Source organism: Notechis scutatus, chromosome 1 (genome assembly GCF_049901735.1).
Source record: "Notechis scutatus isolate UNSWTSFEM ecotype Mainland chromosome 1, rNotScu1.2, whole genome shotgun sequence".
Taxonomy (NCBI): domain Eukaryota; kingdom Metazoa; phylum Chordata; class Lepidosauria; order Squamata; family Elapidae; genus Notechis; species Notechis scutatus.
The window spans coordinates 152,324,768-152,349,357 of record NC_142009.1 but is presented as its reverse complement, the minus strand read 5'-3'; the positions used below and the strand labels follow the sequence as shown (position 1 = coordinate 152,349,357).

The 24,590-nt window shown below is 36.9% G+C and overlaps 1 protein-coding gene across 1 annotated transcript in view; it reads right to left on the bottom strand.

The window, feature by feature from the left end:
* The window catches only part of PCSK2 (proprotein convertase subtilisin/kexin type 2), a 107,669-nt gene that overhangs the window by 68,740 nt on the left and 14,339 nt on the right, over positions 1-24,590 (bottom strand). Inside the window, exon 2 of the mRNA XM_026668482.2 lies at positions 19,983-20,087. Coding sequence (XP_026524267.1) covers positions 19,983-20,087 — 105 coding nt within the window. The remainder of the gene's footprint in view (positions 1-19,982; positions 20,088-24,590) is intronic.

The following is a 24,590-nucleotide window of genomic DNA, read 5'->3' as shown; positions in this document are numbered from 1 at the left end:
AAGGGACCTCGTAGGTCATCTAGTCCAACCCCCCACCCAAGTGGGAGACCGTATATCATTTCTGACAAATGGCAGTCCAATCTCTTCTTGAAAGTCTCAAGTGATGACACTCCCACAATTTCCATTGGTTGATTGTTCTCACTGTCCTTCTTTCCAGGTTAAATCTCTCCTTGTTCAGTTTCCATCCATTATTCCTTGTCTGGCCTTCGGGTGCTTTAGAAAATAGCTTCACCCCTTCCTCTCTGTGGCAGCCCCTCATATATTGGAAGGCTGCTTTCATGTCTTCCCTGGTCTTTCTCTTCACTAGACTAGCCATGCCCAGTTCCTGCAACAGTTCGTTGTATGTTTTAGCCTCCAGTCCCCTAATCATCCTGGTTGCTCTTCTCTGTACTTTTTCTAGAGTCTCAACATCTTTTTTATAGTGTGGTGACCAAAACTGGATGCAGTGCTTGAGGTGTGGTTGCCCACTGCTAACCTGAATGATAGACCCACAGTATAAGGCAACTCAAAAAGCAATCATTTGAATAATTCTGTCAAGAATCAAAGATAGTTCTGTAATAAGTCATCATGAGTGCTTCACCAAATGAATCCTTTTGAATGCACTGCTTTTACTCTGGAGATAGGGAAATGCAGTTTCCTACTTTGTGCCAGTAAAAATATATATCAATTTCAAGCAATGAGATATATCAATTTCAGGCAATGTGGTAGACATGCAGAGAACAGTTTTTCCTCAATGATACATCTATTTTTAATTTTATTTTGCTTAATGATTTTAGCATAAGAAATTCTGGTTTTATGGTTTGCTTTGTGCCAGTTTTTTAATGTCAACTTTCTTTGATGAAGATCTAGTATGATTGTTAACTACCTTTATTTCCTCAATTATAACATTTTTTAAAAAGGAGAAAAATGTACATTAAAAAATGCTATAATTAAGACTATATTTGAAATAATGTTATAATATTTCGTCATCACAAGTGATACATTTAGCTCAATATCGAGTCGAGGAACCTATGATTCTTCAGGAATTAGAAATAAGAGCCACCAGTTTTCTGACTAAAGTTTCAGAATCTATAAGAAAGAGATTTGACAAGAAAAAATTCTATATGCAAAGCTTTTAATACAGATGCCCAAAGTTCATGTTTGCTCAATAAAAATTTTGCAAATGAGTTTTTTTTTTCAGATCCATCCTTTATATTTTTAGGGTCATACCTGAAACAATATAAAACTAAAACTATAATATATTCCTTTCTCTTATGTAACTAATAAACCTCTATATTTATAATCCTCTAACCTAGCCTGCTAATAATGGCATCCCTCTGCCCATATTTAGAACCCTTGCATGACTAAATTACTAGCAAGTTTCTCATTGGTTCTTCATTAGGGGGAAAAAAGTCCACATAGTTCTAAAGATGGCCTTGTGATTGGAAAACATCAACAGGAAAAATGACCCTTGGGTACTGAGTTTTAATATACTTCTACTTAAGCATAGTGCATAAAATAACAGGATGTTAATAAACCAGCAAGACAGCAGGGCGGAACAAATTAACAAATTCATCAGTTGAGGACATGACTATTCCCAAAGGAAGAAGGGGAAAGGGTCATAATATTGTAAACTGAAAACATGCTGTGCATTCCAATGGAAGGCTTTTTTTTTTTTTGCATTTTAATAGAACTCAGTTAACAAAATTCATGAGCTTATAGTAAACAGATTTTTAACACACTACACTAGTGTGAGGCTGCCTATATTCAGTCAACTAAGGATGCTTTTTTTTCAAGGATTATAAAACTGGGCTTCTTTATCTAGATACCTCATTCAAAAATGAGATTTTTATCACAAGTCTATCATAATGGTATGTATAAAATGCATCTTCTCCTATCCTCTTAGAGCAGAGAGAGATGAAGTTGTTAGATTGTATATCATGTCCCATTGTACAGGGTTTTCTATGACTTCCATGGGGAAAAAAGTAGGAAATTCCTCTTTCACACAGTATATATATATCCTGTACAGTATTTCAGTTACATTATGCCACCATGAGACATTCACCCTGTGGCTAGTTTCATCATATTTGTGGCTTTATTGCCATTTTTAATGTTCGCGCTGTTTTAATCATAAGATTAAAATTATAAAATGTACTCTCCCTTTTGATGAACACATTCATTTCCTGATCTCTTTCAGTGCATCCACGGCCAGGAAATACACAAAAATTTAATTGGATCTGACCCAGCATGTATAGCTAGTTAGATTTAATCTAAGGCTTTCATTTTGTACTCTCCATTTTGTTTAACACATCTCTTTATAGAGCAAATGTAAGACACATGTTCAAGTCTTCTTGACTTATTTAGTTATTAAAATTGAATTTCAATCTTCTTAACAAAAAGTTGATAATAGTCATGTACCGAATTACGGGAAAATTCTTATTCTCAAACTATGTTAACATTTGGATTCTTGTGTACCCAAACAAATAGTCAGTAATCATATGAAAAGTGAACTTGCACTAATAAATCATAAACTAATTTCATCTATCATATAAGACTGGAGAAATTGATGTTCATCCTTCCAAGGTCGGTAAAATGAGGACCCAGATTGTTGGGGGCAACATGCTGAGTCTAAACTGCTTCGAGAGTTCTGTAAGGCACTATAAAGCAGTATATAAGTCTAAGTGCTATTGCTATTGCTAGAGCTATTCCTTATGGAATCTGACACTGTCCATGGCATTTTATTACTTCAACATTCTCTCATCTTCTGCAGCATTCTCCTTTATGCTGCATATATTTCTATTCATTATTGCCAATGACAATCACAACTTTTTAAACCAGGTGCCTAGTAGAAATGTGGGGTGCCCACTCCCAGCATTTCTATATTGAATAGAATTAACCAAGCAATAATTCACCTCTTCTTAAAGGCATCACATTAAGATATCATAATTGGAGAAAGAACATTGAACAATTTTAACCATGTATACAGGCATTGACGGCCTAATCATTTTTATATTCCTTCTCTCCTTCCTGTTAATTTTCAAGCTTGTCAAAAACCTGTAAATGTTTCAGCCCTAATTTTCTGCACTTAACAGTACAATCCGTTCTGATGGTTTTTGAGAGGCTCTGAAGAGCCAGTTAGTATGTAAAAGTCAATACTGTATAAAGATGGGACTACAGAGGAGAAGCAAAAGTAACACAATGAAACATAATTAATTGGCTGTTGCATTTAATGGTAAGCTAATAATATTTGCCATTATTGCCATCACGATAGAATGACATAAATAAAGGCAACTGAATACCAAAAGAAAGAAGCTTAGTAATGTCACATGACATTCCAACATTATTTTCTCCAAAGATAATATGAGTGTTCCGGGCTTCTGCCCAAACCCGCAGACATATTTGATTACTTACGGGTGTGCATTTTTGCCAGATGAGAAAATGTATACAGAAAGGGACTGAAATAAACATACAGTCCAGCAAATGAACAAAACTAAAATAGATATGTTTGCCAGTCTCTAGGGGAACTAGGCTGGTGATGTGCTCTACCTTGCAAATGACCATCTCCCTTTAGATGGGCTGCTAATGCACGCACTAAAGATAATGCTTGATAAGTTGCATTTTATCTGTACTGAAATTATACTCATTATTTTGAATTTCCTCATAACTGTATATAGAGATGAATAAGCATCCCTAAGTTTGATGCCGTTTGATATCTTGTTTTTGAGGGAAATACTTCCTCCTTCCTTGGTCATGCCAAGGGGAACTGAGGCACATCAGTGGAATGCTTTTAAAAAATCTTAAATGTATCCCTTTTACCACTCCAATTTCTCAGGCTCCTCTCATCTCTTCCTATTTCATCCGTACATGATTTCTTCCACTTCACTGTCCTCTAATAGCCCATATTTCCTCTTGAAATACACTCTGAATAATAGCATGTTGTCCTCTAAGCATCAATATGAAATATCTCTAGATGTTGCAGTATTACATCCTTCACTGCAAATCAACCAAACCCTTTTCCATGATTTTCCTGGGTCTGCTATATTTAACTCCCACATAATGAGTGTGTTTCAATCCACATACCTTTCTGAAATGTTTCTCAGCAAAGTCAACAATAACTTGGGAGAAAACATGTCAAGCATATTGTTTAGAGTGAAAGATATTTCCAGTTCATCCTGGCTAGTTTAAAAAAGTCTATTCTTATGGCCTAGCAATAAATACCTAATATGTGATGGTGGCTGTGCTACTACCAGGAATCCACTCATTATATCCATAAAAAGGAATAAGAGACTGTTAAGGCAAAGAAATTTAAGGCACAAGATAAGGGAAAGAATAGGTAATATAATTAAAATTAGTTTACACTTATATCATTCAGTATATCTTTTCACATCTTTCTATCTTTATAAAACATTGTCACCTATCTACCATGTTTATATGCACATTCATCTACGGTCTTCTGTTCTGATTAACTAATCACCTCTTTCTTCTTGAGGGACTTCTCGGTTCTGTCCAGGCACTGCCTTCTAATTCCTCATCTATTTATTTTAAAATTCAATCTCCATTCCTTCTACTTATAGGACCAAGCTACCAAAAACATATTTCTTTCCTGGCAGTCGTTCAATTCAATTCCCATTCATTCCTGAGCGATCTCTTCTTGTTTTCCCATTCCCACTGCATTCAGCTGACTTATTCTCCTGATACCCAAAGCTCTCACTTTCAACTAATAATGTGAACAGAAATGTACTCTCTCACAGCCATTTTCACATCTTCCGGCACACGTTCATTTCTCAGAACAGACAACATACTGCCCACTATCTTTTATCAGTAATTGCAGGTCATGAAATGTCTCAATTCCCATCTTCAGTAAACATTCTGCCAAATGTACAGTGATTCAGCTACTGACTCGTTTTTTGTTTTTTGCATTTATGTTAGTCAGTTTTACCTGTTGAACATAAGTAAGTATCTTGGCTTCAAAAGTCTTCTCTTTATTGCATTATACAATAAAGCAGGATAGATAAATCCCTCTAATATTTGCTGCAAATCATGCAGGTTTTCAGCCAACAGTATAGCATCACCATAAAGGTAAAAGTAAAGGTTCCCCTGTACATGCATGCTAGTCGTTCCCGGCTCTAGAGACGGTGCTCATCTTCATTTCTAAGCCGAAGAGCCAGCACTGTCTGATGATGATTCCATGGTCATGTGGCCAGCATGACTAAATGCTGAAGGCACACAGAATGTTGTTACCTTCTCACCAAGGTGGTCCTTATTTTTCTACTTGCATTTTTACATGATTTCAAACTGCTAGGTTGGCAGAAGCTGGGACAAGTAACGGGAGCTCACTCCATTATGCAGCACCAGGGATTTGAACCGCTGAACTGCCAACCTTTCTGATCGACAAGCTCAGCGTCTTAGCCGCTGAGCCACCACATCCCCCAGCATCACCATACAAATCTTTAAAATACTTCTTGCAGTGTTTCTTAATATCAATTTCATCTTGCTCATTTTCATTTTATGATATGCATTTTCCCATCCACAGCCCCTTCCAGTTAATCATTCCACTAACCATCTTTTTTAATATTTCCTATTAGAATAGCCCCCTTCCCTCCCATGAACGGAACTCTGTATTGTGATTCTTTTCAATGTATCCCAAGCAGCTTTCACATTCTATTTTTCTACTTCCATTTCCTATTTATTCTGTTGGGAGATAAAACTAATTTTAGTACAGTTTTATAACAACTCTGCTTTCTTCAATCATTTTTCTTTCACATTTTTCCTTTCCTTCCATGACAGCTTTCCATTCTTGGGATTAAATATACTAAATTCAAAATCCTCACCATCCTTGCATTCTTTCTTCATTCTCTCGAGTTTTCATTTTACACGATCAACACAGTAATACTTTGGTATTTGCCACATTTACATAGAAATTGATTTATGCTTGAATATCATATTCCAAAGAACAGACTACGCAATCTTCAGTCAAAATTCTGATTTATTCTTGGGTTTCTGGATGACCCAATCACATTTTTGTATCTTCTTATATCTTCACATCCCCCATATCACCTTTCAAAATGCATGTTACATCTTCAGTTTCCTGCATGCATTTATCACTCCACTTTACAAGATAAAATGAACCTTATTTAAATCTATTATATCCTATCTCTTTTCTTAATTCCACAGATGTACAGCCTATCTATTGTTCTTTTATTTGATTAATTAATGGAAGTACTTTACCATTTCCAAGTTACAATATTCCATACACTGTGGGCATTACAAGATTGGCCTAATTGTGCTGATCTTTGCTATCCAAACTAATGGTGGCTTCCATATAATGCTTTTTAATGAAATTGAGAAGGCATTCAGTAAATTACCAATTTTAATCACATGTACTATTCTTTATTGATAATAAGGGCTGTACCAGTCTGTTTTAGCTAGTATGTCATAAGTCATGAATACAACCCAAGCCCTGTTGTACCCCAGATCTGATTATACTATTCCAGTGGTTCTCAACCTGTAGTCCATGAACCCTTGGGAGGGCCCAGTCAACACAGGGGATCTTCAATGGCTTGAAGAAATGTTAAGATTTAAATCTTGAGTCAAGTCTTGGGGGTCCGTGGCCATGCTATGGCCCAAAAAGGTATTTGAAGGTGATCTGTGATGAAAAAAGATTGAAAACCATTATACTATTCTATACAAACCAGGACCCAAGACCCATAAACTGAAATCAAGAAAAATAAGAGGACAGATTTGGGATTTACAAAAAGAACAGGAAATATTGAGAGAGAAAGTTGAAGGGAAGGTTTTTTTAAAAAAAATTCACCTATCTAAAAATTGTCCTGGTTAAGCATTCCACAAACTGAACAACTGCTTCTGGAAATTGCAAGCAATTCTTGCTAAATGGAACAGCTTTTTCTACTCAGAATAAGCAGTTGGAAGGACTTTGGAGGTCTCCTAGTCCAATTCCTGCACAAGTAGGAGACCTTATACCATTCTGGACAAATAGCTGCCCCAATTTCTTCTTTAAAACTTCCAGTGATGAAGCACCCACAATTTCTGAAGGCAAGCCATTCCACTGGTTAATTTTTCTTACTGTTAGGAAATTTCTCCTTAATTCTAGGTTGCTTCTCTCCCTGACTAGTTTCCATCCGTTGTTTCTTATCTTGCCTTCTGATGCTCTGGAAAATAGGTTGACTCCTCTTCCTCGTTACAGCCCCCGAAAGATTGGAATCATATTACTCCTAAGTCCTCCTTTTCACAAGCCTAGACAAACCTAATTCCTGCAGCCATTCTTTCATATGTTTTAGCTCCCTCTGGAGAAGCAATCTGTACCCTGAGAAGCAAAGGGGGGGAAATGTCCAAAGAGTTTTTGCTTGTCATTCTCATGGAAAGAACAATAAATTCTGTGTTAGTTTTGATTTCAAAATTAGGCCACACATTTTTCTAAAAATAATTTATTTACAGGCTTTTCAGTCTTGATCCTATTTCCTTTTCCCATTTGTCCTTTGGATTTTTGTGCATCCTGTCATTTCCTTTTTTTAAAAATCAGAAGATACACTTAGAACTTACCGGTAGTTGTTATTCTAGGATTAGAAATTGAATTCGAAATGGTACTTAACCCAATAGTAAATATTTAAATAATAGTATTTCAGCAAAAATAGGTTGTAATAGTATATTTTTGAAATTCACCAATTCTGTTTTTTTTAAACATGTACTGTTGTACTAGTTTTCAATTGATTCTTTACAAATATCGTTACCATTCACAACCAAACACCCTGATTGTGCATGCAGAAAATATGAATGTTCTCTGAATGTAGAGTAATGTTTCCCTTCTTCCTTTTTGTTTCACTTCAGGGCTTTCATGTCACAGAAACAATGAAGAATTCATTTAATAAAAAAATCAAATTCAAAGCGATGAGAAAAAGTGACCCCAGGAGGTGTAGTTCTAGCATTAAGTTCCTGGCTTGAGATTTAAAAGATTTGTTCAATAATGTTGTTCCTTCCAGATACAAAACGGGATCAATTTCCTCAAACCTGGGGAAAAAGCAATTGTGTGTTGCCTGCAGTGTTAGGCCCAATACATTAAAAAAAGATTTGTGAAAAAGTGACTGAGGGGAGACATTAATATAGTTTTAGGCAAAATTAGTGGGTTTTCTCTGAACTGCTTTAAAGATCCTCGGTCTTAAATTGACAAGATATTTGCACTTCCCATTGTGGAATGTAAATGTAGATGTAAATCAAGAAGCTGGAAGAACTACGCCACCTTTGGTCTGACCTAAGCGTAGTACATAAAATTATCTGCTACAATGTCCTACATGTCAATGACTACTTGACCTTCAACCACAACAATACATGATTTAAGGTAAACCGCTCCAAACTCAATTGCAGAAAATACGACTTTAGCAACAGAGTTGTCAATGCCTGGAATGCACTACCCGACTCTGTGGTTTCTTCTCCAATCCCCCAAAATTTTAACCTTAGACTGTCTACTGTTGACCTCACCCCATTCCTAAGAGGCATGCATAAGCACACCACTATGCCTACCATCCCTGTCTTAATGTCTCCTTTTATTCGTACCCATTTCATGTAATCATAATCATGTTCTAATTATATCTGGTATCTAATACATGCTTGACAAGTAAATAAAATAAATAAAATGTGGAATACAGCATTAAAGGAACACTAGCTTAGAAGTGACACTGCTTTTAGTCCTCAGATTGCTTTTCCCTCAGCTGGTCTAAATAACAGTCTAGCTAACATAGTATCTGCCTTTTGAAACAGCAGAGGAAGAAACAACAGCAAATCCACCCCTCATTAATGTTTTAATGTAACCACCCATAGTCCCTTTTCAGGTGGACTTAAAGACTTTGTGCCAATATCAGGTTTCATCTGTGCCAAAGAAAGCCCTGCGTGAAAGGTACCCAAGATAATTAAATCTCTACAAAATTAAATGTTTTTAGATAGTTACTCTAGCCAAGTATTGATTATGATGGTTGTATCTGTGACCTGTTTCAGCATTTTTGTTAGGAATATGAGTCACCTAACAGCTATTTGGGTTAGAAATATATAAACCAGGATAAACATTTTAAAACTGTATCTTTAGGAAAATGCAAAACTGTAATTAGGTGTGGTTTCTCAAACGGCCATAAGATGGAGCCAGAAACCTGGTTTGTCTTGGCCTTAGTCTCAGAAGAGAATGTGAGTGTATCTCAGTTTCCTTCTGTTGGAAAGTATTGCGGTTCCTCCATTTTTCCTAATTGACTGATATATCTGGATTTAATGTAAGTCTGTTGCTGAACTGTTTTTTTGACACTGGACTTTGATATTTGGATGATCCCTGGATTGAAAAACTGACTGATTTACCTGTGAATGACTTTGGACTGCCTATTCTGAACTTTGCTTAAACCTTTCTGGAAGTAAAAACCTACATGTATCTGTGTTCTGTACATGTGTTATTCAAACACTACTCTCAAATACGTCTCCCTGTATGCACTCATTCTCCTAACGGGGAATTACCTCAACAATTTTGAGGATAAGTCACCCAACCAAAGGGCCAAACAGGAATTGCTCTGTGCCTGGACTAAATGACTTCACTGACCCAGTACTACCACAGGGAAATAGATTGTAACCTACCAATAAATAAGATAGCCCTCCAAAATTTTATCTGGTCTAAATGGGCTAATTGTGATTATGGAATTTGTCCAACAGATTTGGATAGACATCTCTATTTATTTATTTGTTTGTTTATATATTGTCTGTTCTCAGATGGGCAGCAAGACTTAAATGGAGGTTTCAATTCTTATTATTCCTACAATAATAATGACCTTCTGAGACAAATTGGGGTGAGAAAAAATGACTGAAAATTACACAGTTAGTTTTGGTCATTGAGGGTGGAGATCCACCCTTCCCCCCCCAATCTCAGGAAACACTTCAACCACTATATCACACTAGAGAATCTTGTGCAAGCTAACTTGAATACACAATATACAACAACATCAAACTGAATTTCAAAATGAGGATTGTGAGTATTGATAGGAAGATATTTTAAATGTTGAAAACATTGGAGAGATTGGTCTGTCACAAACTTTTAATTTAATGTACAGTGAAATTAACTAAAATATTAATACTGTATTGTATATAGTAGAATGAGGGAGAAAATACTGTACATTCTAAGCCTTTGGAGAGGAGGGAGAAATCCAGTTCGTCTTCTATATGTTACATGACCCACCTGTGAACTAGTTGTTCACACTGCTTTGAGACTGAAGACATCCAAGGGGCATGGCCATATTGGACAATACTTTGTTTTCTAAAGATTTCTTATTTAAATTGCTTATAAATACAATATGCTGTATTTAACTTCAAGAAGAAGAGAAAGAACTAGGAATTAAATACATGAATTGGACCCATACATTTAGGTCAGGACAACAAAACAGTAAATTCAGCTTAAGTACACAGCTCTTGTCATCCACTTCTTTCTTGCTTCAGCTTAATGTGCTAAACAGAAAACCAATCTCTCACTGCATCGAATGACAAAAGAGAGACTACACTTAATACTGAGCTTCATATTAATGCAAGCAAAACAAAACAAGTATTGAGAGGAATTAAGATCAGACCATTTGTCTTCTTCATCTTTATTCATTTCACAAGTATTTATTTCATGGCAAATTAATTTGAATTTGGCTATTTTAGGATTTAAGCTACAAATTGAATATACAACCCTATTTAAATATATTTTTTCCATTCATTGGGAGCTACTTTTTGAATATGAATAGTTGAAAAAATAATTAATCCAAAGCAGCCTTTGCTATCCAAAAATGCATTATGCTTTGGGAGAACAGCAGTATTCCATTGTCTGTAGAAGTACTCTTAATTTTTATTCTTTACATGTGGATTTTGCCCATTGGATGACTAAGCTAACAATCTTTAGTAGCAACATTTCCTGTATCTGGGTAAGTGCTTAGTATCATTTTTAGAAATGGAGGACACATCCCAGACAGATGAGTTAAAGATAATTCCCAAAGTTGCTAGGATCAAATTGCTCCTCAATGAGTGACTGAAGAGATGTCCACCAGATGAAGTCATGAGATCTTAAATACTTCCCTCAGACTCACAGAAGACATCTTCCTCACAGCTGGTGAAGTAACAGTAACTGAGCTCTCAAAAATTATGTGTGTATGTGGGGGGTGGAATCTATGAAAAATATTGAAGGATCTAAGTATGTTTAGCTTTAAGAAAGGTTTAAGAACATTTAACAAAACTTTTCAAATACCTGAAAGGATGTTATACAGAAGAAGATAAAAACCAGTTGCTTCTTATTCCAGAACGCAAGAAATACAATTATGTGTTTAAATTATAGGAAGGCAGATTTTGAATGAACTTTTTTGGAGAAAAATAAATAAAACAGCCTATCAATAAGACACAGAATTAATTACCCAGAGATGTGAGGGGCTTCCCTTCATTAGCTATGTTTAAGAGAAGGCTAGAAAACCTTGTTTCAATGATGCTTTCTTCACCAGCTGGAGATTTGCCTAATCTACTCTCCCCAACTTCTGTCAACAATTATTAGAAGAGTTAGACCATTCTATTCCAAGGGATATTGTAGATAAGTTAGCTCCCAATTTTTGGAACTCCTACCTAGCATGACTATAGAGTAAGAATTTGGAGAGTTAAAATCCCAAACTTAAGTTTCTGTGAAATAACTAAGATTTTCTTCAACTTTCTAGAAGAAACTATTCCGAACCTCATCAATCTCCATCTATGCAGTACCCAAAAACAAGAAAGGAAGAGGACTAGGCTTCAACAGGATTTGATTTTTGTCTTTGAGTATTGCATGAACCCAGACCAGAGGTGGTATTCAGCAGGTTCTGACCAGTTCTGGAGAACTGGTAGTGGAAATTTTGAGTAGTTCAGAGAACTGGCAGATACCACATCTGACTGAAGATTTTACAGTATCCTCCCCCTGCCATGCCCACCAAGCCATGCCCACAGAACTGGTAGTAAAAAAATAATAATAATCCCACCACTGAGCCAGATATTGTGTTTTGAAAATCATGGTTGATGACATGTTTATAAATGAAGCTTAGTGAGTTGCTGCATTGCAAGGGTGAAGGATCTAGCAAAGCCCTTTCAGTTGATGAATTTTCTGAGAATCCCTATACCTCACATCAGGCTCTGTGGAAAAATACATGGTGTTTTAGCAAGAAATTTGCCTCACAAAGCTTGAATCCATTTTATGGGCTACAGATGGACATGTCACGAAGAGCCATTAGAATAAACTTAAGAGAATCTTCCATGGGAGTATTGGGGATGGATGAGGAAAAATGACACTGAATAAGCAGCACTCCACCAGTAACAAAATTCTCTTAATTTCCATATGAAAGAATTGTGCTACCTCCTCATAATTAATGAGACAATGTAACACTATTTAATTTGATAAGAATGCTAACCATAGATGCTATTCCATCATATTAAGTAAGACTCTTTTTTTGGGCTATACAGGCCAATTAAGCTTCTCTGCTTCTAAATTTGCTTCCCCCTCTCTTATTTATTATTCATTTCAATTACTTTGCTGTTTAATTCTCCTTTTATGTGACTACCCCAGTGCATAATTTGAATTCTACACAGTACTGGATAAGTGTAAGATTTCCAACTTATCACTGTGAATTGGCGATACTTGTTGGATCTGTCACCTCACTAGCATTAAAAACAACAACAAGAACAACAACAACGACAACTGCAAGCCTGATAGACTTTAGAGGTCCTGGTTGTGTGCCCAACTTTGCAGCTTAAATGCATTAGGAAAGAAACTAAATTATTATTCAATATACTGAGAGTAAGTTTAATTTTCTCATTAACAATTGTTCACTCACAAGTCTATTGTTCTATTCCTCTCTGAGACTGCCCACAGGCTGGAAGCTTCCACTCCTATTTCAATTAATTACAGTTTAGAGCAGGGGTGTCAAACTCAAGGCCCGAGAGCCAGTTCTGGCCTGCGGGGTGCTTGGATCCAGGTTGCAGGGCTGGCCTGGAAACAGCAAAGGACCAGCCTGTAGTGCCTCTGCCAGCGAAAATGGAGCACCCTGTTTTTGCTGGCAGAGGGCTATCAAAACAAACTAAAAACAAAACAAAAGGAGAAATGTTTCCCCGTTTGCATTTGAGCATGCAAAAAAGGACGGCAAAGGAGAAAGGGAAAGAGGAAAGTCAAAGAAGAACAAGGAAAGATGGGAAGAGAGCAAGGAAGGAAAAATAAGGAAAGAGGGGAAGAAAGAAGAAAGGAGAATGAAAAGGGAAGAAAAAGGAAGGAAGGAAGGAAGGAAGGAAGGAAGGAAGGAAGGAAGGAAGGAAGGAAGGAAGGAAGGAAGGAAGGAAGGAAGGAAGGAAGGAAGGAAGGAAGGAGATTATAATGAGAATAAGGAAGAGTCTCAGGGAAGTCCTGTATTAGCACTTGGTGACCACAGGTCCCCCAACATGAGTCCTGTTTGCCATGGTCATGCCCACCCTCAACCACCCCACCATGGCCACACCCACCATGGTCACACACATCCCCCAACCCTTCCGAGGTCAAACACAACCCTGATGTGGCCCTCAATAACATCGAGTTTGACACCCCTGGTTTAGAGAGTCAGCTGAAGCTAAATCTATGGTATATCATATATGGCTAATGAAGACTAACCTTGTTCATAAATTGTGGCAGAAGTTGGTTTGTGTTTATTACTTGAAGCTAAGATTAAGCCTGGTTAATTTATAGAATAGCACCAGACTGCATAAATACTACTTATCTAGCTTCTATATTTGATGTTTTTATATGAAGTGAACCAAATTCAGTATTGATTCATGTAGAAGTTTTAATTTGGTTCATTTTTCATTTTATTTTAATAGATAGAGACATATCTAGTTCTACATGGAAATAAAATGGGGGGCACTTGGCTCAACAGGGGAATAGGTATCCTGTATTTGCTTAGTTTACTCCTTGGCCTTGTGTTTCCTGCTGAACAATGGCTTTTGTCAAGTTAAATTTCTGAATTAAAAGTCTTTTCTGTTTAATGAGAAGTACGTCAGCCATTCAATTAGTGACAAGGGAAATATATTGCATTGAAGTGGAGGGAGATGTATTTTCTTATTTGAAATACAGTTCTACTTTTGACTGAATCTAACTTCTAATTTTACAACACAAGTATAGTCATATATGAATATTTGGAAAAGAAAATCCGAATGGGAATCACACTTCAGACTTCTGTTTACTTGTGAGATCCTGGATGCTCATAGAGGGTGATCAAGTAAGGCAAGGGTGTTAAACACAAGGCCTGTGGGCCGGATTTGGCCCGTGATGTGGTCGGATATGACCTATGGGGCCATCCCAGAAAATGTAAGGGGCCGGCCCACATTGCTTCGGCCCTGTCCACCCAATGTGAAGAACTAATATTGGGCCAGTGTGACTTCAGCTTGGTCTACCCAGTGCGAAGAGGAAACATGCTAGCAGTTTGGGGAATGGCATCAAGCTGGCCACATCCACCCAGTTGGCCATACCCCCCCCAAGGTTAACCACAGCCCTGATGCGGCCCTCAGTAAAATGGAGTTTGACACCCCTGATGTAAGGTATTTCTGAGAAGACTAAAAATACAGATAGCAAGTATGATTTATAGTTTTAGCTCCATAGCCTGTAACTATGAGCATGAACATATTGAGTCCTTAAGCCTCGATATTTAAAAGTTGGGCAGGAATAACAGGTGCAATCCCACCATACACATACCTTTACCTGTACTTGTTTCACCTATCTGCATATCTCTTGCCCCTGCCTATGTATGAATTTTGTGAATGGATTCCTTCCGGATAATCTGGATCTTGAATGATCACTGTCTTTCAAAAAGATTCCTTATTGTATCTTATACCGTGGTGACAGATGTTGTTTTCCATGACAACATTATAAAACTCCTTTAAACATATTTACTACAGTTAACACTTGTGTGCTTGCAGTTACTTAATAGTGCAGAACAGAAGACTTCTCCATGGGTGCCTAGAGCAGAGCCATCTTAATCTGAAAAGTAAGTGATGAACTAATTTATTTGTGTGTTTTCCACACAGTCTATTTGCCAGGAAGCTGAGAGCTATTTTGAGAGAAATGTTGCCTTTCTTTTCCGAAGTCAGTTTTGAAATTTTGTGTGGCTTGAAAAAAATCTACATGCTATTACTTCAATTAGAATTACCAGTCTAGGGCTATAGAAATCCATCAGATGGTAGAAACAGGATGCAGATAAGTTGTTCTTTACTGTCATCTGGTGGTTACCTGCAGTTTTGCAACCCAGTTCTTCTGGACTTCAATAGTTCAGAACAGTGACAAAATGAAATGAAAGGCAAGAAGAACTGGATTATTGGAATTTTTAATTGGACTTTTGCTTTAATGCTCATAGACTGCTTAGCAGTTTGTTTAATTATTATCCCATGGATAGTTCAGTCTCCCCCTCTATTTTATTCTTGTTCAGATAGATAGATAGATAGATAGATAGATAGATAGATAGATAGATAGATAGATAGATAGATAGATAGATAGATAGATGATAGATGGATGGATGGATGGATGGATGGATGGATGGATGGATGGATGGATGGATGGATGGATGGATGGATGGATGGATGGATGGATAGATAGATAGATAGATAGATAGATAGATAGATAGATAGATTCAGAGCACCTGCCTATTATGTTATCGTTTTACTAGTATTTGAGCTTCCAGGTCTTTCAGGGGGAGATGGATAGTAATTTGTGGGAAATCAGCTTGATTTTACTAAATTATCCATAAGAAAGATGCTTCGCTTCTTTAATATTGGTCTTCTTTAAACAACCGCTGGAGAGCTCATTGTTACTAACATAATGAGCTCCCTATGGGCAGTTTGAAGGAGAGAATCAAACTGTGAAAGCATATATAAGTAATGCCAGAAATATTATTATTTGTGCAATCAATATTTATATTTAGTTAAAATCTGGAATTATATAAAATGAATGCGTTCAGAATATGCAGTCATTCTGCAACTGTTTTCTAGGAGAACAATATTTATCTAAATCATTTCATTTATAAGTAACTGCCTCAACAGAATGTTTCACAAATCTTTTTCCAACTTGGTCCCTTCTAAATTAGGGTGTTAGTATTACTACAATTTTCAGAATTCTCAGTCAGCAATATCAGCAACTATGCTGGCTGGGAAATTGGGGAATTGCAGTCTAACACATCTGGAAGGCACAAATGTCAAGGTGGCTGACTTAGAGAGCAGTTCTGGCCCAAATGGGCAGAATCAAATGAAATGTACTGTGTATTTGGCACTTAACCTATAATTCAGTATATTATAATCTGCTGGTTTCTAGCTGTGACTAATTTTGGAACACAGAGAGATTTAAAGACTCATCCTGCTCTGAAATGCTGCTTAAAGGGCAGATTTAGAGCTAGGTGAGAGCAGTTCATGAAAAATAGGAAGAAATGTGTGGCCACAGGGAATCCATGGTCAACAAGGGATGGAGAGAAGAATCTATATCAGGCAAACGCTCAAACATTCATAGTACAATTGCACAATTGCATGATAAAATAACCACTGCATTCCTGTTCCTCCCCTCTTCTCTTTTCTGTTTTTCATGTTTGGCTTTTGTTTGTGTTTTAAAAATAAATTGTGGCAGGAAAACTAATGCACAAGCTATATATCAGCTCTAAGGCTGATATATCCCTTTCCTCCATTTTAGGGGCATCTTAAGAGAAATTGTTGGGCTTCAAGTCTAGAGGACTGAAAGAAGCTATGGCTGCTGCACTAAGCATACAGTAGTAGTGCTATGCTGATATCCCAGGTTGCATGAATTTCTTCTGCAAATGACACAAATAAGGTGGTTTACCTCAGTTGCAATGGGTGCAAATTGCAATATTTGATCATTTGTACAACAGTCTCATGATTCTAGCAATGTCACTTGGTCCTTTGTTCCCTACAGATGCTCATGCCTGACACATCATTCAGATAGGCTTGTTTTGCCTTCTCTGACCCTGGCAGGGCCTTCCACTATCATTCTGAAGAACCTTCCAAAGGCAAAAATCCCACCCCACGCATGGTGAGAGGAAACTTCAGGATTCTATGGGCTGTTCCTAGAGCTCTTGGATAATATATGTTAGTGTTTAGAAACTTCCAATCGGATTTTGTAGCTTTCCTCAAAAAGAAGTGGAAGAGATGAATATGGAAAACCAAAACACTGCAAAACACAATTGTTCTGGGAGTGCGTGGCAGCATGTGGCTCGGAGGAACATAAAATTGCATTCTTGTTAAGAAAGCTCTTTGGCCACCTGTGATTCTTAGGGTATTCTGTTTTCATTTTCTTTAGTTCCCTTGCTAGAACAGAAACACACGCTGTTATTTAGCTTTTTATTTCCAATAATGGTTTTCATTTACAATAAAAGAGTTCGAATCATCTCCTCCTGTCTCTCCCAGTTAGCAAAGTTGTATTATTGAGTATTATCCAGGCTGAGGTCCCATTGTTTCTCACTCACTACAGAAATGTGAGAGTGTGCATCTTCCATTCTCATTGGTTTTCCACTCCAGCTTCAGCTTTGTGGGTGATCTTTTGTTAAGAACGTATTGTAAAGCAGATTAGGGACAGAATGCTCCTATGAATATTTTGTATGCATGCATATATTCATGAAATTTATCCACCCCTCAATCTAAATGGATTCTAGGCAGCTCCTTATTATTTATTTTATGCTTTTGTCTCCTTAGCTGCATGTAATAGAAACATATAGATAAAAGATTTTTTTAAAGTGCACCTCTCAGGAGCTGCCGATCCAATAAAGATATAGCTATATTTTCTCAAACTTAGTTTGATTTCAGCCTGTTTTGAAAATTCATTACAAAAAGTAAAAGTGGAATCATCTGAAGTTGATTTTGAAAGTTTCCATTTGAATTGAAACTGTTTGTACCCATTAGCAGGGAAGTAAGAATCAAATGAATTCAAACTAGAGCTTTGCTAAAAGTCAGCTTAACATATTTGATAGATTGAACTTTTGACGATTTGAAAGTGTAAGAAGTACAGAGAACAGCTTTGAACAACAGAGAGAAGATCCATTGCCAAGGTAGCCATCAAATAAATAAGGATTGAGCACAGACCAAGGAAGTGGCTTAGGAAAATCCTTCAGACAGCAGTAGCAGCAACACCCATTCCAATTCACATGAAGTTGAAAGAGGGAGGAAGGGAAGTATGTTCAGATATGGAAGATTCTGTTTTTCTAGCTATTCTAATCAAAGTAACTTTAGGTCTACACAGTGTCTGTTACTTTGTCTGATTGACCTTATAGGGCTGATGTAAATCTTATGTCTTGACTACCATTAGAAGCTACTTTGGGCAGATGATTGGGGAGAGGGGTTACAAGACAAGAAATGAATAATAAATACCATCACTTGCATTTTTACTTTCATTGGAAGGTAATTCATGGAATTTTGGGTTTCAAGTGTAATAATAGTGTTATCGTCCTTGGTTATTGTGCAATTGAAAAAGGAGAGTGCCACTCACTGCAGCAAATATTTTTTAAACAAACATGGATGTGATGTGTGAGGACAAAGAAAGGTAGCTTTTGCAAACTCAGGAATTAAAACAGTTCGGGGAAAAGCTAAAACGAACCATATTTTCTCTTTGTGAAATCATCCCCAACAGCTTAAAAAAAAATAGTCCTTTGCTCATGAGCTTTACAAAATGGAGATGGATTACTGCCATTAAAGGTAAATGGCACCAAAACTTTTTCAAAAAGATAACCAGGGAGGATAACCATTTCTGCTTGAAAGTGCAACTTCCTTCCCCAGGAGAAGAAAATCTGAATATCTGTAATCCACTATTAAAAGGCAAAACCATAACTCAGCCAGAGAATGGAATTGTAATGTTAGAGAGGCAGTTTGTGACTTATCATAGTTTAATATCATCCAACCTCTTCTATTATTACTGGCTTAATATAATAGAATACCTGAATTAGGTCATCTGATCAAATCATAATGAAATATTTATTTTTAGGACAGAATTTTGGATTCAATTCCCAAAAGTCACTTTAGAGCACACAGAGACAAAAAGGTAGCATCTGAAATTCCTTAAAGCAGCCCATGCCTTCTTGCAATCCTGATCAAAGAAGAGCTTGCTTTAAATGATTGCAGATGGATGGATGTTTGCATGCTTATAGACACTGAAACAACTTTTTGGAGCTGAGCCTGAATCTTTGCATAGCTCCTATTAAGGAGGGGAGAAAAAAAACAACAAAGAGGAATAAAAAATTGCAGACAGAACAGGGTATTTCCTATTTCTGATGACATATAAGAGCCATGGTGGCACAGTGGTTAGAGTGCTACTTCTGCTGACTGCCGGCTGCCTGCAGTCTGGCAGTTCAAATCTCACCAGGCTGAAGGTTGACTAAGCCTTCCATCCTTCAGAGGTGGGTATAATGAGGACCCAGATTGTTGGGGGCAATAGGTTGTCTCTGTAAACCACTTCAGAGAGGGCTGTAAAGCACTGCAAAGCGGTATACAAGTCTAAGTGCTATTGCTATATATAACATATAAGAACATGGGGGCATTTTCAACAATGTTTATGGATTCAAAATGTGATGCTACTTTTTATGTGCATGCAATGTATACAATTGGCATTTTTAAAAAAGGGGCTTTGATTGCTCAGTTGCACTCATCAATTGGAAACCAAGTGGGAGGAACCAATGCTGAGCAACACAAGTTCTGGATTTGATCGAAGGGCTTTTTTAACCCAGCATCCTATTTTCACAGCATTCCATCAAATGCCTTTTTAGAAACCTTAGGAATATAGGCCATAAAGGCAAATCTCCTTTCCAGTTTTGTCTCTCAACAATTAAAATTGAGTGGTTTCCTACTTCAGTCTTGGAGGCAATATACAATCATCATGTTTAGTCATCACTTATTTTTCTCCTTTTAAAGTCATTTAGGTTGGGTAGCATAACTTTTACAATAGTAAGAAAGGATGGCATTGATGGAGCACTTACCCTGGGATCTTTCTGTAAATGTAGTTGGTGCTGAAGACTCCTCTGCCTTCGACTTTTGGCTAAGCCATTATGGGAAAAGTGGTAGCCATCCTCTATAAAGGGAAGCTGAATTTTTTTTTAAAAAAAGGATATTGAAATCATTAGATTGTTGGAATGTTAGCCACACTGGAATAAATTACAGTATATGTTGTATTTATGCTAGCTAGACTTGCAATCATTAAAAGCATCTCACATTACCTAAGATACATGAAAAGAAGAAATTTTTAAAATGCTGGCAAGCTTACATTTATACAAAAAATGAAAAATTATGAAAAAGTGAATGTCATAAATTTACCAAAATGTATAGTTTAAAATGCAAAATAGCTATAACTCTACAGATGTTGTTGGGGCAACAAAGTAGTTTGCACCTACATAAAATAGATAATCACTTGCTTAAGTGGAACTAATTTCTTTGTGACTGGATGGCCATGGCCATATAGTTTCTCAGAAACTGGTCTGTCATTGCCTTCTTCCAGATTTTTTTAAAAAGCTTTCCAAGTTATCCTATAGTCTTGGAATTTCTGGTATTTTTCAATCCCATTTCTAACCAGGTTAAATCATATTTAACTCCTTGAGAGATCACCTAAGGTTGGCTTGATATTGCCATCTTCATCTCCATACTAAATTATTTTATATTTGCATATTTTGTTTATGATCTAAAAGAAGAAGAGGAAAATAAAGGCAGTCAAGGAAATAATGGTCCATAAAATTGCACACATTTTAGAGTCATAGTAAAGACAAGCCAGACAACTGTGGTTTATATTGGTTTAAATGTCTCCCTGGAGATCAAAAATGAAAACCCTTAGTGAACAGCAAAGGTGTTTGTATAAACCACAAGATGGTCACATCTATCATGTCATCATGCCATCGTGAATTATCCCCTAGATGGCATCATTTGTATCATCTGCATAATGGTTTTACAATGCATGTGATGTCATTTGGCTTTTTTCATCCACTGTGAGACATGCATGATAGACAAGTGACTCTTTTCAAGCCCACCATTTTCTATCCATTTCTGTTTATCTAGTAGCTTTGCTTCCAGAATGCCATGTTGGAGGGCTGGTGTGCATCCTGCCATGCATACATTTGCCATGAATCACTTTCCAGTTGAACATCTGGACTTATTCAGGAATGGCACATGTTAAGTCATTATCCGTAGATAGCAGGCCTTCTCCTTGTTGTGTTCATGGTGTTTGTAAGATCAGTCCATTAGTTGGAAATTCCTGCTACTTTCGATAATTGAACTTGAAATGGCTGCTACTAAGTTTGGACAATCATTTCAGCAACCAGCTGCCAATGTAGATGGATGTTTCCTTACTGAATGCTTTGGAAGAGGGCCCAGGAAGGGGTGAAATAAATCTGTATCACTTCTATTTCTCCCACCCAGTAACTTCTTAAGAAATAATTTTGCACAGGGAGACAGAGAGGAGAGAAGACCTAGGCTGATAAAGTTTGGGAAGTTACTACATTAGAAAAATAAATCAATGAATTTGCCTTGAGAAACTGCAGCGGAGAAAATCAGCACAAAATAACAGAATAAGAATGAACAGCATTGGCTTCCTAAAAGAAAAGAATATTGAAAGGAACTGCAACCTGCATCCATGGTTTAAATAAAATGGGATGGTGTGAGACATGAGAAACTGAACAAATAGGAGAAATCCAGGGGTGGGTCCAGCCTCAGTTCAAGGTGTTCTAACTCAGGACAGCTGAAGGGTATCCATATTCTCCTTTTTATTAGAACAATAAGAAGTTTCCTTTCTTAAACATCCAAATCATTTTGAATGCCAGCTTTGAATGAACCTTATTTTATCAGCCCCACAGCCTTTATATAGACCAGGAAGGAAGCTTGTACATTACAATATATTAACTAAATTATATATTTTATATGCGACCCAAGAAAATTCCTCTTCACTCAATGCAGCCCAGGCAAGCCAAAAGGTTGGACAACCATGATATAGACTGTAAATGTCATCAGTCCCACAGCCTTTATGTAGACCAGGTGTGTACACCCTATGGCCAAAGCTGCATGTGGGCCTACAGCTACTAAAGCAGCCCAACAAGATAATAAAATATATAAAAAATAAAAGAGTTTGTTATAAAATATATAATATAGTTAGTGGATATACATATGTGGCCCAAGACAATTCCACTTCATTCCATCTGGCCCAAGCAAGCTAAAAAGTTGGACAACTATGATATAGACTATAAATGTGTTAAAGATCAATCTTCCTACACCATTGGTGGTTTCTATATTCCTCTACTGTATTTGTTAAAAATGAATTATATGTGAATCTCATGTTTTACAGAGCAAGACTTACTTGGCATCCATCTGAATTTTTTTTTTTTCATTCCACTTATCACACCCAGCAAGATGCCTTTGAAAACTAGACCTTCAAATTATTTCTTACAGTTCCTTCAGGACTGACAAGCATAAGCAGGGACATTTCATAATAAAAGCATACAGAAATAACTCATCGTGTTTTCTGTATTGCTGGCATCCTAAAGAAAGCTCTTGATATCTAACTGGAAGGCACTAGTTATGTGTAAATTGTCCTGGAATGAAGTCCATGCATCTGATCTACAGGATTTTAGTCTATAAAATTTGATGCCAGCTGCTTCTTCTTGCCCAATCTCACCCTCTCTAAACTTTGACTCCCAAAATACCAAGCAGCATGACTTTTGAACAAACAAGCAAAAATTCACAGGCTAATTTTAGCATAGTGGGGTGGGTACATGTTTGAGAAAGTAGTTTTATGCAATAAGAAGGAAAGAAAAGGTGGGAGGGATATTTTTAGGCTGCAAAAAGCTCTAGCTTGTTTTTGTCTGGCTCAGTATTTTTGTTCCTGAATTTTACTTATATTTCTCCAGAAATTGTGATAACAATTTATACTATAGATCCTATAGCGATTAAATGGTCCATACACCAAAATACTGTACAGAATGGCTGAGCAGGTCTGCATGTTGTAACCTTCAAGTTTGTGGAACACAACCCATAATGAACTGTAGCTAGACTTGCTTCTCAAAAAAAAAGATGACATTGAGTTTTTACAGACATGCCACATGTAAGAAATGATGAGATCAAGCTGCTGGTGAGACAATTCTGTTCCAATTCTATTGATGGGGGTAGGTATTAGATCCAGAAAGGAAGATTTACACTCCTTAATAAGTCACAAATTACTTCATCACAACTACATTTATTGAGAAGGACTTAAAAGGAAATGTTGAGGAAGAGCTCAAGTGAGGAGGTGGCAGACTTTGCTCTCCCCACCAAATGAGGGATGATGCCACCTAATTTGTGTTTTTAGAAAGTAGGGGATGAAAGTACTTTAAGATGAGAAAGGACAAAAAAGGTGTATGTGGGGTTGTATGTGTACATGTTATTACTTCAGTTTTCCAGAGGCAGCTAGGATTCCCTAGAGTAGATCTGCCTCTATTAAAAAATCCACATTTGGGTGTAAACATAGATATAATAGTAGTGTCAGAAGCCCTAAATTATCTCCTTCCAAAACACCAAACTCAGTAGAGCATCACTGAAATTTCTATACTTTGGGGAAGTGAATTATTATTCGTGATATTTCTCATAATTACAGGAGTATTAATCATTTCTCTTGCTGTGTTAGCTGGATATTTTTTATTTATCCTTGGAACATACCAGATTTCAATGTTCTGATATCTTAGGTGTTGCCACAAAGAAGAGGAAAGCACCCGAGGGCAGGATAAGAAGCAATGGATGGAAACTAATCAAGGATGGAGACTAATCAAGGAGAGAAGCAACCTAGAACTAAGAATAAATTTCCTGACAGAACAATTAATCAACAGAACAACTTGCCTCCAGAAGTTGGGAATGCTCCAACACTGGAAGATTTTAAGAAGAGATTGTGCAACCATTTGTCTGAAATGGTATAGGGTTTCCTGTCTAAGCAGGGGATTGGACTAGAAGACCTCCAAGGTCCCTTCCAACTCTGTTATTCTATTCTACTCTACTCTACTCTACTCTACTCTACTCTAATTCTTTAACTTGGCTTTTGTTCAGTTCAAAGTTAAGGAAATGTGATCCTGTAAGATAGTCCCCTGAAAAATTATCTGCGAGCAGAGAAGTAATTTCGGAACTAGGCCAGTATTTAGGTTACATTTGCTTGTTTCTTTATTAATTTGTATGGCTGCCATCTCAGTTTCATAACTCTGGGCAGCAAAGAATTAAAAACGGAATTAAAGCAAAATTAGGTCAGGCTTTGCATTTTTTGTGGACAAAAATATATAGAGAGAGATGAACAAATCTTTTCTAAAGCTAGTCTCTCTTGACATTTCAAAGCATTAACAATGGGTTGTTGGACCCACACTACTGACGCACATCTTTTAGATAGGCGGATAAGGTTGAGAGAACAAGCATGTATATTCTTCCACGAGACTGCTCTGGCAGAACAGTTTCATCTATGCTGAACATCTCGATGCACTTTCTTGCCCAGACTAATTCACATCCGCCTGCTTAGCTGCTCCTCTCCATTTTTATCAGTGTTATTCTGCAATCTTCTTTCAAATCATGGCAATGTAAAGGACGGTGACCTACTT